General features: G+C 37.3%; 1 protein-coding gene across 2 annotated transcripts in view; it reads right to left on the minus strand.

Annotated features, from left to right (window-relative positions):
- LOC107104656 (solute carrier family 22 member 5-like) overlaps window positions 1-9727 on the minus strand; it is a 20113-nt gene extending 10386 nt beyond the window's left edge. For both annotated transcript variants that reach the window (XM_015404716.1, XM_015404707.1), the window contains exons 1-5: window positions 9260-9727; window positions 5997-6100; window positions 4140-4294; window positions 3882-4053; window positions 2516-2642 (exon numbers count right to left, since the gene is read on the minus strand). In XM_015404716.1, the coding sequence (XP_015260202.1) occupies window positions 2516-2642; window positions 3882-4053; window positions 4140-4294; window positions 5997-6100; window positions 9260-9691 (990 nt within the window). In that variant the 5' untranslated portion in view covers window positions 9692-9727. The remainder of the gene's footprint in view (window positions 1-2515; window positions 2643-3881; window positions 4054-4139; window positions 4295-5996; window positions 6101-9259) is intronic.
- Between the last annotated feature and the right edge of the window lie 7382 nt (window positions 9728-17109).

Genomic DNA, 17109 nt, shown 5'->3' on the forward strand with positions numbered 1-17109 from the left:
TTTGACCAAGTACCTTTTTCCTCTGAGCACGGAACAGCTGGCTTGCTTGTTCTCGCAATGAATCCTGGAATAACCAAGGTTACGTAGGATACACCTGACCCGGTGATGTATCCTTTTGGGCAAAAGGAATGACGCATTTGTAGGTCACATAACAAGGACTGTTGGAGTCCGACCAGGCCTTGGCGTCACGCTATGACATAATCGGCCTACCAATCTGGCATTTGGAGGACGCAGCCCATGAATCCGAACGCACCCTACAACAAACATGGCACTGCAGGAGGATGTGCTGTACTTCATCTATCACGTCTGTTTAAACCAATCCATGGTTTCTTCTTTCAAAAAGGAACAAGTGTGCAAAATAAAAGTTCTTGTGGTTTCTCTCAGCATCTACAGATATTTAATTTGTTGCTGTGATTAGCGGAAGCCAAACTTTGAAAGACAGATTGGGCACTAGATGTAATAGAGTTCTGCTAAATGTCCCCACTTTTCCCAAACAAATTTAATGGTATCAGACCTAGATTTATCTTTAAAACTAAAGCTAAGTGTTACACATTATTAACCTGGCTTTCCAAGAGCAACTGCAAGACACGCCAAGAACATGTATTGCACACTGCTTACGGTATTTCCTGAGATTTTTGCTTTCCTAATCAAGCCTGTCAGTTTCCTATACAGTATTTTTTTGTGATAAACTCCTAGATTTCCTACATTTGGAATGGATGGCAGCAAGCATGATGAGTTAGTTGGGTGTCGAGGAGTTTTTTTTCTCCAGGTTACCTTGGCCCACCTGTCAGAAGGGGGTGTGACAAAGGACTTCCTCCTGACTTCCTGCTTGGATTAGCTCTGTAAATGGTGTCTGATCCGTCCCAGAAGCACTATCAATCCTGCGCATGCGCCATCAACTCATTTGCGCATGCGTATCCAGAAATACGCCCTCATTAAAAAGACCTAAATGACATTTTTCCCTCCCCAAAAATAGTTAGCGTACTAAAATATCATGTGTTAAAGGTTAATACTGTATTTCCTGAGAAAATAAATGCCTTAAAATCTTTTGTGTTTCATCACTCGTCTCTGCCTGATCTGCACCGGAAATGGGATCCTATGCTACTTCCAGGAGCTTTTTCAGCTTTGGATTTAAACATAAATAAAGTCTTTTTGAGTTTTATGTTTTCCTTTCATGTTAAAATTATGGTATAGAGTGCATAATCTAAAGAAAGAAAAAAACAAAAATGCAGATAAACACGGTTTAATCATATATTAACAGACTGGTCTGAGTATGAACAATGATGTAAGAGAAGCAGTTTAACGAAGAAAATGTAAAAAACATAAAAATTGTCTCACAAAAGTCATAAAAAAAAATTTAAAGACGTGTAGCATTCTTTAGAGCGTTAAGGATAGAAATAAGTAATTTTAGTACCATAATTACATTATTTATGGACACCAGGATGTATATTGATTGTGCATGCGCAGGACAGATTGTGCTTCCGAAACGGATCAGGTAGTGACATTGTGCTCAAATGCACAGCTTGGTATATTAAACCGTTGTAGCGTAGCACATCAGTGCAACAACTGTCTGGGCATCAGCCCTCCAAATTTGTGTGTAGAATTCTACACTTGAGTATGATCAATTTGTTTTAAAATTTATGCAACTTTTGTGAGGAATCAAATTTGAGGAAAGAGGGGGATATTCTACTGTTTGTAATTAGGCTTCAACAAAAAAAATTAAAAGTACAATGAACATCAACAGTAATATGTATTAATGTGTGAGATCAGTCAACTGAGTTTAATATATGATACCACAATGTATCACTTATTGTTTAAAAAGGACTCTTTCTCTCCACCTTAAGCCAGGCATACACTGTACGATTTTTTTTTCCCTTTTCGTGACGATTGTTCAGTCATGCAGGAATTTTTGAATCGAGCCAAGTTTAAGCGTCATTGTGCATCATTACGTCATGTAGTATACAGGGGGTAACGAGGGGCGATTAGCCTCTTACACCCACCTGCTGATCAGGAATCATAAGGTCGGAAGGAAATCAAGTATCGGCCCTCGTGAGGTGCTTGTGGGCAAATCCTGCTGTTGAAGGACAGCTATGAACCAATTTATCAGAACCTCGCTCACTGCAAATGTGCAAACGAAGAGTTATTCTTCCAAACTGACGAGTCCGACCAGCACCATCTCTCAGCGCTGAGTCCGATGTGTGGTGTTTGGACATGCACTGTGAGCAAGTGGATCACATCAGAGCATCAGGCCGTGCAGTGTAAGAACATACATGAGCTTTAAACTTTAAACAGTGCGGTTTAGTAGTATAGCCTGAGCTGTAGCTTTGTACAACGACTGAAAATATCATACAGTTTATGCCCAGCTTTAACCAATCAAAGCCATCAGCAACTGTTTGAAAACAAGAAATTCTGACAAAGACAGACATATTTGCCTTTACAAAATATTTGGGTTATTGGAAAATGTGCTAACTATTTTAGTCTACCAAATTAACTCAACCCGTTTGGATATTTTTACCTGTAAAGGGCAAAAGATGACAGCTGGAGGCTCAATGTTGTTCATTTCAGCTGCATTTCTTATGATGGCCTCAGCTTCTTCTATTCTTCCCTGGGAGAGCAACCATCGAGGAGACTCTGGGATAAACCTACCACATTACATATTGAAGTTGACAGGGGGAGAAGCAACAACAAAGATGGATGAAAATTATTTTGGAAAAGCATTAATTGATTTTATTCAATCTGTGTACGAAATAACACACAATATTTATCATTCTATGTCAACAAAGCTGTAGTTTATGTCTAATTAGCAAGAATGGCATTTCTTTCCAAGTTTAAACCAAAACCAGATCTAGAAAAGCTGAGAATAACCCAAAACCCCCATTGCAGCATTTCTTAAAGTATAATTCAACTCATGATCCCTTTTTTCAGTTAAACCTCCATTTAGAAAACTAACCTAAACAATACTGCTAAAGCATAAGAACCTAGGAATTACTTAAGTCTTAACACCTGGGAAGCTACTGTTAACTTCATTTTTAGTTAACACAGCTAGGCCGTGTTTTTTAGATTTTAGGCTTGTTTCTCTCCCACTAGTAGCTATTGGCTATGGTATGTGCTCTCTTTCATCTATTTGAACTAGAAACCAGCTTAAAGCTTATGTTTTTGTTTTTCTTGACAGAGCTACCTATGGAACTTGTTTACTGTTACCTTCTCTAACATATAAGATATTTGTAGTCCAGAGCCTCTTTATTACCTAAATCCCCTGTCAGTCGTGGCAGAACCTAGCTTGCATAGGTTGATTCTGTTGGAGGTTTCCTGCTGTTACAATTGACATTTTCTCTGGAGTAAGCTAACTGTGAAAAACATGTGGGCTAAATACCAAATACTGAATTCATGTACTCTAACATTCATCTTCAGATTTGTATGTCAATAAAATGCAAAATGCAGCTGAATTACATGTGAGTCTGAGAAAAATGGTGGATTTTTGGTGGTGGAAAAATTGGGATTGTTTTTATTTCATAACTTGTGTTTAAATCCAAGTAGGTGTAGTGGGTAGCACAGTTGCCTTGCAGCAAGAAGGGTCCGGGTTCAATTCCTGTAGTTTGATGGAGTTTGAATTTTCTCCCTGTGCAAGGGTTCTCTCTGGGTACTCCACCTTCCTCCCACAGTCCAAAAACAGGTTAATTGGCTTCTCAAATTGTCTTTAGGTGTGAGTGTGTGCATGGTTGTATGTCTTAGTGGGTCTCTGTGTTGCCCTCTGACAGACTGGCGACCAAAAACCATTTCAAATAGAGGTCTAAAGTGTAGGATCCATATTCATTCAGCATAATGCTTTCTGATAGCTTTCGAAAAGATGGACACAGACAAGTCAACATACACCTACCTACCACCAGAGAGGCAAACATAGGCAACTTGGTAGGGTCAATACAAGAATTAGCGTCCTCCAGTCTCTGACATAGAATGCAAGCAACGGCAGAAGCATGTAGCCCAAACAAAAAAACAGGTTTGTTCCAGCCGTGGAGAAAATTGTTCGCGCACGAAAGCTTAGTATCTCCACTCCTGAAAGCAAGGTCATGAAAACAAGATTATGTCACACTGGGTTCATATCATAATGAATAATTTAAAAAACATATGAACTGATTTACCTAAAACAAATGCAACCATGTAACTTGAAATTTGACCCATCCCCACAATAAAATACAAAACACAGAAAACGGTCCAGTTTGGAGAGAAAATTTGAATGAATCTGGATACTCCCTGCAGGGCTAAGGTACCAAACAGCGCTATCTTTCTCCCAAACCTGAAATTGACAAAAACAAAAAAACACACAAGAAATGAAGTAAACAGTTTGCAATAAATGGAAAGGTAACAAAAGTGAAACGGTCTGCTACAGTTATACATTTTGAATCATTCTGTAGTAGAGGAACAAAGACATAAGTCATAATTTGTCTACTGTCACTTGCCTCGGCACTGTCACTAAAAGGAAAATATATCAGTTTAGAAATAAATTAATACGCAAAACTCTTACCTATCTTAATCTATAAACATAGAAAGTAGACATTTTTATCTTTATTTTTTCACTTCTGCAAAAGAGATCAAGGAGGTCTATTTTATATAAAATGAAGCACAAAAAAACAAACAATTTCCTTGTTTTTAAGAACAGAATTGGCTTTTCAACTTTATTACTTGGGTCTCACAATCAATGCATCCTGAGGCATTGATTTTATAATAGTTTTTTAGAATTTTGGTCCTTTACATCAGCTGGCAATGACTCATGTCTGTTTAATTTGCTCACACACCTTTCAGCTAAGACCAAATACTTTATGGGACTGAGATATAAAACATGACAGCTGTTGTCTTTAAAGATATAGTGGGGGATGTTCTTTTCCTGGTGCATCATCAAAATAGGTCGTCCTCCTAATTGCCAGTCATTCTGGTGATATGTTTATGTAAGGCAATCCTACGTGCTTGTCCGCATTTTCACTTACCGGTGGTGAGTCTAAAATAGTGATAAAATTGCAAATCTTCTCTTGGAAAGTAAGTCTGAATGACCAATGCAAAGAGCAACTTTTAAACAGAGGGTGAAATGGGCTCCTGCATGCTATCGCCTTCGTTTAATAGGTGTTCCCTTTCGGGAGAGGGTACAGGGTTGTGCATGTGCTTTTTTTTTTTAAGTGGAGATGGCGGGTACTTTCAAAAATTTGCAAAAATCCTCCACTATACTTTTAAGATGCTTTGTAACTATTACTAATTTGGCAAGAAGCTTGCTGCTGTCCTGAGATGTAGCTTTAGTATTTTCACCTTAGCTTATTTTCTAATAATGTAATTTTTATTTATAAATTGCAGCAGTCCTTCCTGCAACAAAACAGTTTTATTTCAATTTTATATTGCTTTTGTAGTTACTTCTTCTTCCTCTCTGAGTGTTGTACAGGTTCACGTCTGTGCATAACTCATCAATGACACTCTTAACAGCTTCATAGGCAGTTTCTTTACAAGACGCTTTTTTTGCTTTTGTTCATTTTACACCAAAACCTTACAGACTGAACTCTCATTTTCCTGATTGGTACAATTGTGTTTTGGAATTTTATTCAAAATTCAACTATAGTCGTCTACAAAATGGTTGATGCAGACTTACTGAGGTCCACTCTTATCTTCCTGCCATCCTAATAGATCTGTCATGCAAGCAGAAATTTGACCTAGATGTTCCCTGATTGAATACCCTAGTGATTGATTAACAGCAGGACATCTTGTCTTGTCTATCTTAGACAGACAGCCGGGTCCTAAAGGTTGAGTAAACGTGCACATAATATAATTATTTTAGCTTGATGGTAATCTCACGAATGCACTGATCAGGCTTTTCCTGAATTTGATTTTCGTAAAACGTCTAAACAGCAGAATCAAATTTTGACCATTTAAATATCTAGTAAGTTATTTTCAAAGGACTTCAGGAATCAGATCATGTAGCCCTCTCTCTCAAAAACTAAGAAAATCAAGTCCACAACCTGTCAGAGAGCTGTCCTGAAATGGAGGAGCCAGTGAGAACACCACAGAAGAAGATAGAAGATGTCAGTGGAGTCTTCCAGCTGTCATCACACACCAGGTTCCACTGCGTAAAAAAGAAAAGAAAATGCAGAAAGTAAAACACAATTTAAAAGCAAACACCAAAATTCAAGCATGATTATCAATAAATGTAAAAGAATGGAGCATCACAGACAAATACTATATGTGAAAAATGCCACAATACTGACTCGTGTCCTCACAGACATTTTTAACACCTCACAAGACCAATCTACAGTGCAAGTATGCTCCAAAAAGGCCTCAGGTCCCCGCACTCAACGACTACCGGCCTGTCGCACTGACTCCTATCACGATGAAATGCTTCAAAAGGCTGGTTAAAGAACACATCGTCTCCAGTCTTCCACCCAGCATTCGATCTGTTCCAGATCGCCATCTCCACTTGAGCCTAGCACACCTAGAAAAACGTACCCATGTACGGATACTGTTCCTGGACTTCAGTTCAGCTTTCATCCCACAGCATCTGATGGGCAAACTGCTGAACTTCAATATACCCCTGTGCAATTGGCCAATGGACTTCCTCACCAACAGACCTAGGTCAGTCTGGGTTGGACAGAACACCTCTGATGTCATCACCCTAAGCACATGCTCCCTTCAGGGCTGCATCCTGAGCCCCCTGCTGTTCATCCTGATGACATATGACTGCATCCCCAGGTTCACCACCAATCACATCGTCAAGTTTGCAGACAACACTACATTGGTGGGCCCCATCAGAGACGGCAGTAACAGGTGGAGCAGCTGGTGGACTGGTGCAGAGACAACAGCCTGATCCTGAATGTGGAGAAAATCATGGAGATCATCACCAGCCCAACCACGCTTGACTGCTTCTCAACAGCTCAGTTGTAGAGATGATTAGCAGCACCAAATTCCTGGGGGTGCACATCACACACAACCTCACCTGGACTATAAACACCACCTCACTGATCAAAAGGGCACAAAAGCGCATGTACTTCCTGCGGAGGATGAGGAGAGCCCACCTGCCCCCACCCATCCTCACCACATCCTACAGATGCACCAAAGAGAGCGTTCTGACCAGCTGTCTCACTGTGTGGTGTGGAGGCTGCAGCACCTCAGACTGGAAGAAGGTGAGAGGAGTAGGTAGAACTGCAGAGAAGGTCCTCGTGGCTCCTCTTCCCTCCATAAAATACATTTCATCCCAGTGCTGCATGTCCCGGGCCCGTAACACTATCAATGATCCCTCACACTCCCACCATGGACTGTTGTCCCTGCCGCCGTCTGGGAAGATGCTTCACAGCATTCAATGCAGGTCCACCAGATTCCAAAACAACTTCTTCCCCACCTCCATCAGACAGCTGAATGTTGAAAAAACTCGAAATCATGTCAGACTCTGCATTAAAATGACATTATCAATGCATTTTTTGCACCATGTTTTTTCTCTCACAATGTTTAGAGCTGTACAAAACAAAATTTCATAATTCAACTCTAAACACAATAAATAAATAGCTTATCAAATAATTATACAAATGTAACTTTAATTTATTTACACTAGGAATAAATGCCTAATATATTGAATAAATATTTTATTAAATATATGGACTTTTTTATCTAAAGAAGTGATTATAATTATTTCATAATTTAATTAATCCTAAACCAAAGCCCACCCATCTAATATGAGAAAAAAAAGTCCTTGGACAATAAAGTAAAAAAAAAAAAAAAAGACAAAATTGGTAATATTATGAGAAAAACATCATCTTATGAGAATTAAGGAGAAAAAACGTCAGAGCAGTCACAGTTTGCAGAACTATTTCATTCCTGGAGTAATGGGGCCAGGTTAGATTGTTTTAATTATTTTTATTCTTTTTGAGAATAAAGTCAGGAGAATGAAGACAAAGGGATACGAATATAAACTATATTACAAAAATAAAAATATTACAAATATAAAGTATATTCTGAGATTAAAGTCTCTCTGATTAAGTGTATAACAGCAGATTTACCACATTGAACATGGCGGACACTGTGACTCATTCGCAGCATAGGCAGACCCCACCCAAGAGGTGTCTACTGTATGTATATAATGTTTATGGTCACAAATGCATCAAATTCAAAATGCCAGGACTTTCCTCATGACTGTAGAGTAAGAGAAAACCAGAAGGAAGTTTTCTTGTCTTGCTAAGTATGGAAGCAAATTGTTACCATATTTCAAATGAAAAAGCATTTTCATTTTAACAATGTGGCTGCATTGTTTGACTCATAAATTAAGTTAGTAACCAATAATCCTGTTTGCATTTTCATTTTCTTCTTTAACACTGCTCATCCTTTTACTTAATTAAAATGAGAAACAAAAATACACTTGAGATTTATTTTTCAAAATGTACCCCAGCAAATACATACCAAAATTCAATTTGAAATGTAAAATGTGAAAATGAAAAAGCATTTCCAGAAATACTTTTTCATTTTAAGAATGTGGCTGCAATATTTGACTCATAAATTAAATTAGTAATCAATCATCCAATTTGTATTTTCATTTTCTTCTTTAAGACTGCACATTTTATGCCATAATCAAAGAGAACACACAGCGGACATTGCTTTTTCGTTTTCGTGGTCTGCCAGTAAAGTACTGTCCATAACTCGAAAATGAAAAAGCATTCTGAGCGGTGGGCGCTGCAGCCGCTCTTCCTCAGATCCTTGCTGACCGGGCTACCCATCTACGCAAACAGCCTTGGTCCCGCCTCTTTGGCTTTGATGGATGTGAGAAGCAGCCAATCACATCAGGGTTTCTAGTCCTGCCTCTTTGTTTTTGATGGATGTGTGACAGTTTATATTATGTCATCTGTGCTTCGGTGCAGGATTATGAATTCATTTATTAAATCAGGAATTTATATTTGCTAAATAAAATTAAATCCGAAATTTTCTAAATAATTAGATAGCATAATTTCAACTTACAATATTTATTTAATAAGTATTGTATATGTATTAAATAAATATACTAATAACATCTTATTTCCATTTTCAAAAATTTTTTTGACAGTTTTATTATTAAGTTATTTAATTATTGATTTTTGACACTCCTTGCCCTCCATATAAGGTACCCAAAGCATTTTTACTTTTGTTAGTTTTTGAATTTATCTTTTTTTTTAACCATAACAAAAATGGTTTTAATACTTCATACATGACCTTATCAAATGGATAAGGGGATAATGTTAACCAGAAGGTTTTAAGTTAAACCAACCTCAGTCACAATAGTAGATGTATACACGCTGTGGTCAAACTCCCATCCGTCCAAGCAGCCTTCTTTCGGCACATTAGACAGATTAACGTCCACTCCAGGTAGCAAACCTGTTTCTGAATAGTTCAGCAAATGCTCCAATTTGTATCTGAAGCACTTGCTGGGCACCAGATCCCCGCCGCGGCTCGCATCCTCCTCCAGCGGGATGCTGCTGTTTCTCCACGCAGCGCTGAGGTTCAGGTGCGCAGGCAGCATGCAGCGGTGCGCCGGCGTGTCCGCCCAAAAAACGATGGAGAGACCAGTCAATCCATTAGGGATGACGCTCAGGCACAGGAGGAAAAACACGCGCTGCTGGAAACGTCCCCATTCTCCAAGGAAGGAAGTGTCCGCTTCATAATCAGCAACTTTGTTTGCTGCAGAGGGCTCTGAGAGCATGATTACAGTAAGGAATCAGGAATGAAAGAGCTCAGATTGAGGATTTTCTGAAGCTTTAGTTGTGTTTCAGAAAAAAAAAAATCAATCCCTCCCTCCTCTTTGAAGGAGTGTGATTTTTACTTCTTTCTGAACAGACATCTGCCAAACTCTAACCCATCACTGTAAATCTTCCAATTATTAACCCACCTCACAAACATACAGTTGTTCATAAGTAGCCAATCATAGCCTATTGTAATTCACTGTTACATCATCATGGAAGCATTGTAAAATCAATTTATTGTTACTGTGAAAAACATCTTTTGAACTTATGGCATTTGCTTTACTGTATTGTGCAATATTTAGCTTGGAGGCTTTGTTTATTTTAAGGTGAACAAAAAAAGATCAGTTTAACAGGTAAATGCTACCTGATTATTTTAATTTCACTCATAATATCCATATTTTCTTCACATTTACAGGAATTTAGCCCTTGATTTTATCTTAATAAGTATTTAATCCCCCAGACTGTGTGTTATGTATTCTAAAAATTGGTTTTAATACATAACTTTTTGTTCATATCAGAAAGTGACAGATTTCACCATATATGTAGGGTTATCTTTCAAGCTGGTTATGATTTATGAGAACACTTTAAAATTTAGCCTTGCCGTTTTTAATGACTGACAGAAAAACAGAAGATACTATCCTCCCTCTGGGCTATTCACTCAGCTGGTACAGAGTTCATATAAAGACAGCGAGGAAAAGACAGAAGGAAGTTCATCAAGCCTATCATTTACCTTTGAGCCTACTGGTTTTCTAAAGAGCAACAGAACAGGAGGACTCCCAGAGTTTGTTGCAATCAACAAAGAGAAACATTAACATTACAAAGGCAAATTGGTATTTTGACTGCTTGCGTTTTGTAATCATTAGACAAAGAAAAACTGTAGCCTTAAGATAAGAAGAGGCACAGTGTTATTGAATTTACAGGTTTCCAGGAAAACATTCCCAAAGAAGAAGACATAGATTAGACTCTTCTGTAAATTGTATTTAAACGAGGTTTGATGCAAATTTACATTAGTTAAATGCATTTGATTTATTTTCGTCAAATGCATTTTTGCGGAAATTTTGTGTTCTCAAACTGAGTATTTAAAATGATTATACCATGTAAACCAAATTCAGTACTCTGCCTTATGAGAGCCAACTCAGTCATTTAAGAGAAAAAAGCTAAATAAACAGAACTTTTCAGCCTTTGCAAAACTTATTTAATTATCATTCAAAATCTAAATGTTGTCTTATGTCCAGTTAATGTAAAATTGTAGATGAAAAGAAAAAGACTAAAAAAAAAACACATGTATGCTGCTATTTTAATGTGAAGAAACTGTAGTGGGGTTTATCTAATTGGCTGGCTAAGCCTGGTAATAAACATCTTTGTTTAAGCTAAGGGTGGATTGAACTTTATATTTTCCTTGGACAGGCTGACCTTTGATAACTACAAAAACAGTTTTCTGCAGATGTTGTGTTTGATGTTTGCTTATCAAACTGTTGCATCCAGTAATTTAGAGATATTATTTTTCATAAATATTTCAGACCTTAAAATTCGCTCTGAACCTGTGAGTTTTCTTTATCACCCAGTTGAAGCCATTAAAGGAGCTACCACCTTTACCTTTTCACTTTTCTATTATAGAAAGTATTCTCTGATTGGTGTTGCTTTGTGTTTTGGTGTGCATGCTCTGACTTCTAACCCCCCCCTGTAAGTTGAGGCAGATGGCTGTTCACTTTGTCCCTGGTTCTGCTGGAGGCCTCTTCCTGTTAAAGGGTGTAGTTTCCTTTCCACTGTCACTGTATTCATGCTTGCTTCTGTATGATGAATTACTACATCATTACATTGTGGTAATGTAATTGACTGCATACTGTCTAAATAAACAGAAATTAATTGAATTGTGTTTTATCTCATTATTTCCATTGGAGGAGTTAATTTGCTTCCGTTGGTAAAACCTTAGCCTTTCCCAGGTGACAAAAAACATACAAATCCATTTAGACATACTGTTAGGAATCCAGTTTGTGTGGGTTGTGTTTTTGCGTTTTCTCCTTCCACTACCAGGTGGCGCCATGTTCTCGTAGGCCCTTCCACACACCTGCGGATGGTTGCCTCATTATCTGAGGACTCTTAACCTGCTGACTGCCACTACCTCGACGCCAGAGTGTTTGCAAGTTTTGGGTAATCTAGCCAAGCTGAGTTTAGCAGAGTCTAACTGAGTCTTTGTCTTCCTGAGCCCTAACCTTATTGTTTTTGTCTTTGCCTCTCGGCAGGTAGTCATCCTGCAAACTGGATGTTTTGGCCCTCTCCCCCTGGAAGGATCATTTGAGCTTCATACTGAGCAGGGGATGCAAACTGGATGTTTGGACCTTCTCCCCCTGAAAGGATTGTTTGAGCTTCACACAGAGCAGGGGACAAATTTCCACACGAACCGTTCAAGTACTTCAGGAAATTGAAGTGGCAGTCAGCTCCATCGCTCCTCTGAACCAACCAAACCCGAGTAAACCCTGTCCGCCCTCCAACGAGCCAACCAAGTTCTGGAATAACCCATACCGACTGGATTCCGGTAAGGACACCTTTTCCTTGGAAACGTGAGTCCCGTTTCAGTCTCTGTTTTTGCAAGTCGTCCCTCAAGTTTCCCACTGAACCTGAACTAAACACTAAACTTCCCTTCTCACTTCCAGTTCCGGTTCACCAGCGTTCTGAGAAACTCTGGATCCAACTCATCGTGCTTTCAATAAACCTGCTAAACCTTTTCTCTGGTTCTCTGAGTGGTTTCCTGCATGTGGGTCAGATCCCTTAAAAAGAACATGACACATACATAAAAAAGCCTTTTAATTTAAAAGAATACATTTTTCTTAATCAAAAACAATCTGATTAGGATAACTATGCACCAATTTAGTGTGTTACTATTACTCTTTAGCCTGGCCAGCCTGATAAGGCTCAGACTCTCTGGTCTAATATTGTACAGACTTGACCTATCACAGCATCTGGAAGGAAGGCTAATAATGAAAAAGCATTTTATAGCATTTGCTATAAACAGCAATGTTTTGTTAATACCCTATTTTGATTTCCTGTATGAGCCGACAAATGTTTTCAAAAACTAGCTACTGTGAGAGCGTTTCTTAAAAAAAAAAAAAAAGTAGAAAAGGCGTATCTATAGTTATCTGATTAGTTTGAAACTTGTTTTGCTTACTCTGTTAGTCCTGTCCTTGAAATCAGGCTTTGCCTGCTTTTGTCCAGACTGATATGCCATGTATACAGCATAGGTCAGTCTGGGTGACCAGGCTACTACTCTCAGCCTGTCCTTACTGAATTCCTTACTTTATCTCTGGCGAATTTCCAGAGAAAACATTTGACTCCTTCTCTGTATTATGGTGTAGATATTCACGTCTCAAATCTGGTAATCAGATGAATGCTGCATTGTAGACCATTTCTCACTACTCACACTTAATTCAGCCTCTGCCTAATATTCACCATCAAATCTGTGTAGAACCATAATTTGCTCAAGACAAACATTAATCTTTCCCTCCGATTCTCACTTTGAGATAAAACACACAAACCTAAAATACATTAACTGCAGAGAAAGACCTAACCATAACCTAACCATAATACCCTGTTTTATATTAATAAACCTACTGTCTACTTTTCAAAGACTAACAGAAAAAAGCTTCAATTCTGCATTTCACACCAAGTGAGACTTAAACCCTAACCCTGAGGCTAGTCTTAACTCCTGCCCAGATTCTCCCATAAATCCTCTAATAATCTACATTAATCATCTAATATCAACGTACTTACATCTGTATCAGCTATATGCTAACGGCTTTGGGAAACCTTTCAGTGATTTTAGTTTGGAATTGATATTAGATGACCAAAATCCTATCCTTCCACGTAGACGCAACCATCACAGCAGCTTCATTCATATTCAGTCATGAAGTTCATTTGAAAACCAACACATTCCCCATAGAATGCCATTTAACAAGAAACCATATACTTCAGAAATAGCAGGGGATTTAAAGAGGTTGTTGCATTGCAAACAAATTTGTTTCTGCAGTTCAAGAATCAACTCCCATACTGATAGGCAAAACACAGATCCCCTTAACATGTTTTTTTGAGTGTTCAAACACCAACCTGATTTCATCTTAGCATACTGTACTGTATGTACTGCAGGAGAATGAGGAACCCTAAAGTGTGAGCCACTGCTGTTTTACAGGTGATATCAGCCATATTAAGAAGGCATCTTTCAAATATGCACATTTTATTATACTGTAATAAAAAGGTGACATTCTTCATGCTAAGAGAAATTCTCTGTATGAAAGATCAGTTGAGAAGTTTCTACTTCCATCTGGAACCACAACTCGTATCAACACCAGTTTGTTTTTTTAATTGGTGTGCCCATATAGACATTTTTTTTCTTGGGGAATTTTGTTAATTTTGTCTCCCAGTGTTTGCTTTACCTTATTTTGCTTTTACAGATGGAACTCGTATTCAAACAAAGAAAATATAAATTGTTGAGAACCAAAGCTGTGACAAAAATAAGTGTAGGCATCCACATGGGGGTGCTGTAGAGCAGTTAGAAAGATGTTCAAAAAAAAATTTTAAAGCCAAAAAAAGAATAAATAATATATTATAAAACCCTCTTCATATATTTTAAATTGATAGAAAAAAAGAGTCATATACTAATTTATTATTGTTGCACTGGATGCCACACAATATGTTACAAAGGTTGAAACAAACAAGCAAAAGTGAATTATATAATTCTTTACAAGTTTATAAAAACACACTCAAGCACATAAAGTTAAGCCCAAACTATGACAAACTACAGATTTAGGCAAGAGTGTTTATCTAAGTCTGAGAAAATTTATGCTGGGGGCTAAAATATAGACTAGGAAGATAGCAGGGAGGCAACACTTGAAGCTCATCCCAAAAGATGAGCTTGAGAAAATCCTGCATGCATTAAGCAATTTAACTGATATAACAAGTTTCTAATTGCTGAAATGTTAATAAATATTTTTTGTTGATTATTTAGAATGCGGACGGTGTGCTTCGGCACTCATGATTTACAGCATGATATCAGGAAAACTTTACTCAAGGGTAGAACACGATCTCAGTCCTTTTTCAGAAAGGTAGAACCATTACAAAAATACCATGTGGCTGACTTCAATCTATTATTTTAAATAATTGTACGTATTCAGAATGTATTAAATGGTTTATTAGTTTATTCTCTTTCTTGTGTTTTTTCTTTCAAAACTTTTAAAATATGTTACATAACTTTAAGAGCCTTTAACTTTTCAAGCTTTTACGCAGACCTAAAAATATGTCCTTACAAACCAGGCATAAAGCTTGAGCCTTAATGTGTAAACTGGCTGAATACGTGCACTCTTATATTATGTCATATGGAGGCAGTCAGTCATTTACACCACTCACTGTGTGCACTATGATCCTCTGTATCAGACCAGTAACATCTGGTGTTAAAGCACATGTTAATGATTACACAGCCTGCTACAGACATCATCTGTTAACAGATAAAATAAGCCTTGCTAAAACTGATGCTATTTATCAGACATTTTGTTTGTTGCATAAATTAATCTCAGATTAAAAACAATTTTAAAAACACAAATACTTTTGTTCCCCGTGGTGGAAAAAAATAACCAAAAGCTTGAGTTCCTCCTACTGGAAAAGTACAGAGGATATTACCAGCTGGCTGCAAAATGTTTAACCCCAATTGATGCAGGGAGTAGCTTTTCAATCCTTAATCTTATCAAACATGTGAGGCTGTTGTTTAAGGAATTATTGGGCAATTGCTGACAACTTTAGTATTCATTAGGGATAAATTGGGAAATACTGGTTCTGGAACCGCAAGACTCTTTTTAACACATTTGCTTATCTTAGTTTCTTTAAGAATATGGATTAAAGCTCACATCACCGTTTAACCTTTTGAATCATGATACAAAATTGTGATGAAAACACAAAGAGTGTTTTATGAGGCAAGTTTAAGTTTTTTAAAACAATACTTTAGGAAATTAAAAAGCATTAATTAAACTGAATGTAATCCAAACAACATTAGAGTCAGCACTTTGGTTGCCGGCCTATATCAATAAATGCCTTCAAATGTAAAAAAAAAAAAAAAAAACTTAAAAAATTGCATTGAATTCTTTCTCAACACTGAGAAATTCATACCGTCCAATGCTACAATAGCACAATAAAATGTATGATTGTTAATGAGTTATGACACCCCCATATTTAATCGTTTGCTCAGGTATGAAGTATTATGTTCTTCTGGCCTTGTGAGCAGGTAATACTGTGGGGAGATTAAACAAGCTGTTTACATTTAAGCTATTTCTTTGTAAGAAGTCTAAAAAGAGGTCGGCATATAAATCATTTGCAGACATGAGAAGATTTTAATTTCAACAAAAAACATAAAGGCTAGACTTAAATTTGCCTTTGAAAATTGTTCTTTGGAAGGATGACTGCAGGCCTGCATTGATTGTACACCAAAACTGAAAATCTGTATGCCATAAAAACAAATAACAATTCCTGCAGATTAACCTTGAGGTATGGAGGAGGAAGTGTCATGGTCTCGCAATGCTTTGCTAAAACTGGACCTGGCCAGCTCAACAATACGGACTTTACTGTATAATTCTGCTCTACATAAGGGGAGTTTAATACAATTCTGAGAAGGTGAACAAAATAAAGTTAATGCAAGTAAATCTACCAAGAATTGGCTAAAAAAAAAAAAAAAAGTAACTCCTGGACTTGATGGCAACCTACTTCTTGGTATATTGCTGCAAAAAGTGAGTTGTAGAGCAAAATATTCTCAGTGGGATGTTGGAGAGAAAGCTTTAAAAAGACACCTCTCCTAAGTAATTTCAACCAAAAGGTAGGCTCACATAGTCCTAACTTGTTTCTCAGCTACATATTTGTATTTATACAGTCAATACATTGATTGAAGCAAGATCATTTTACTGGTTAATATGTTTTGTTTTATAGAAATAAAAGGCCAGATTAGACATTGATCAATGAAACTTCCATGTTTCTTAATTTCACGTGACACTAAACTAAGTTTTTTAAACATTACAACTTTGTAGTACCAAAATCTTCTGATGTGATCAACTCAAACTCAGATAACCAATGTGTTTGTCATCCATACTTTGATTGGTCATCTTAGGAGAATAAAAGACTCAAACGAGCATGATCTAATCTTCTTAAGTATCAATGAAGCTTATAACGGCTGAAACACAGACCGTCATGGCAGTAATCAAACTGGAAGTGGAAATAATGCAAACAGTTTAATATCCTTTGGGTCTATTTCAGATTTCCTTTAATCAATGGATTGATTAAATTACTTAACATGGTTGTAACTGGTTTACCATGGATAAAAATGATGAAAAATGACTGGGAAATTCCT

The sequence above is a fragment of the Cyprinodon variegatus genome, unplaced genomic scaffold (genome assembly GCF_000732505.1).
Source record: "Cyprinodon variegatus isolate N-32 unplaced genomic scaffold, C_variegatus-1.0 Scaffold36, whole genome shotgun sequence".
Lineage (NCBI taxonomy): Eukaryota > Metazoa > Chordata > Actinopteri > Cyprinodontiformes > Cyprinodontidae > Cyprinodon > Cyprinodon variegatus.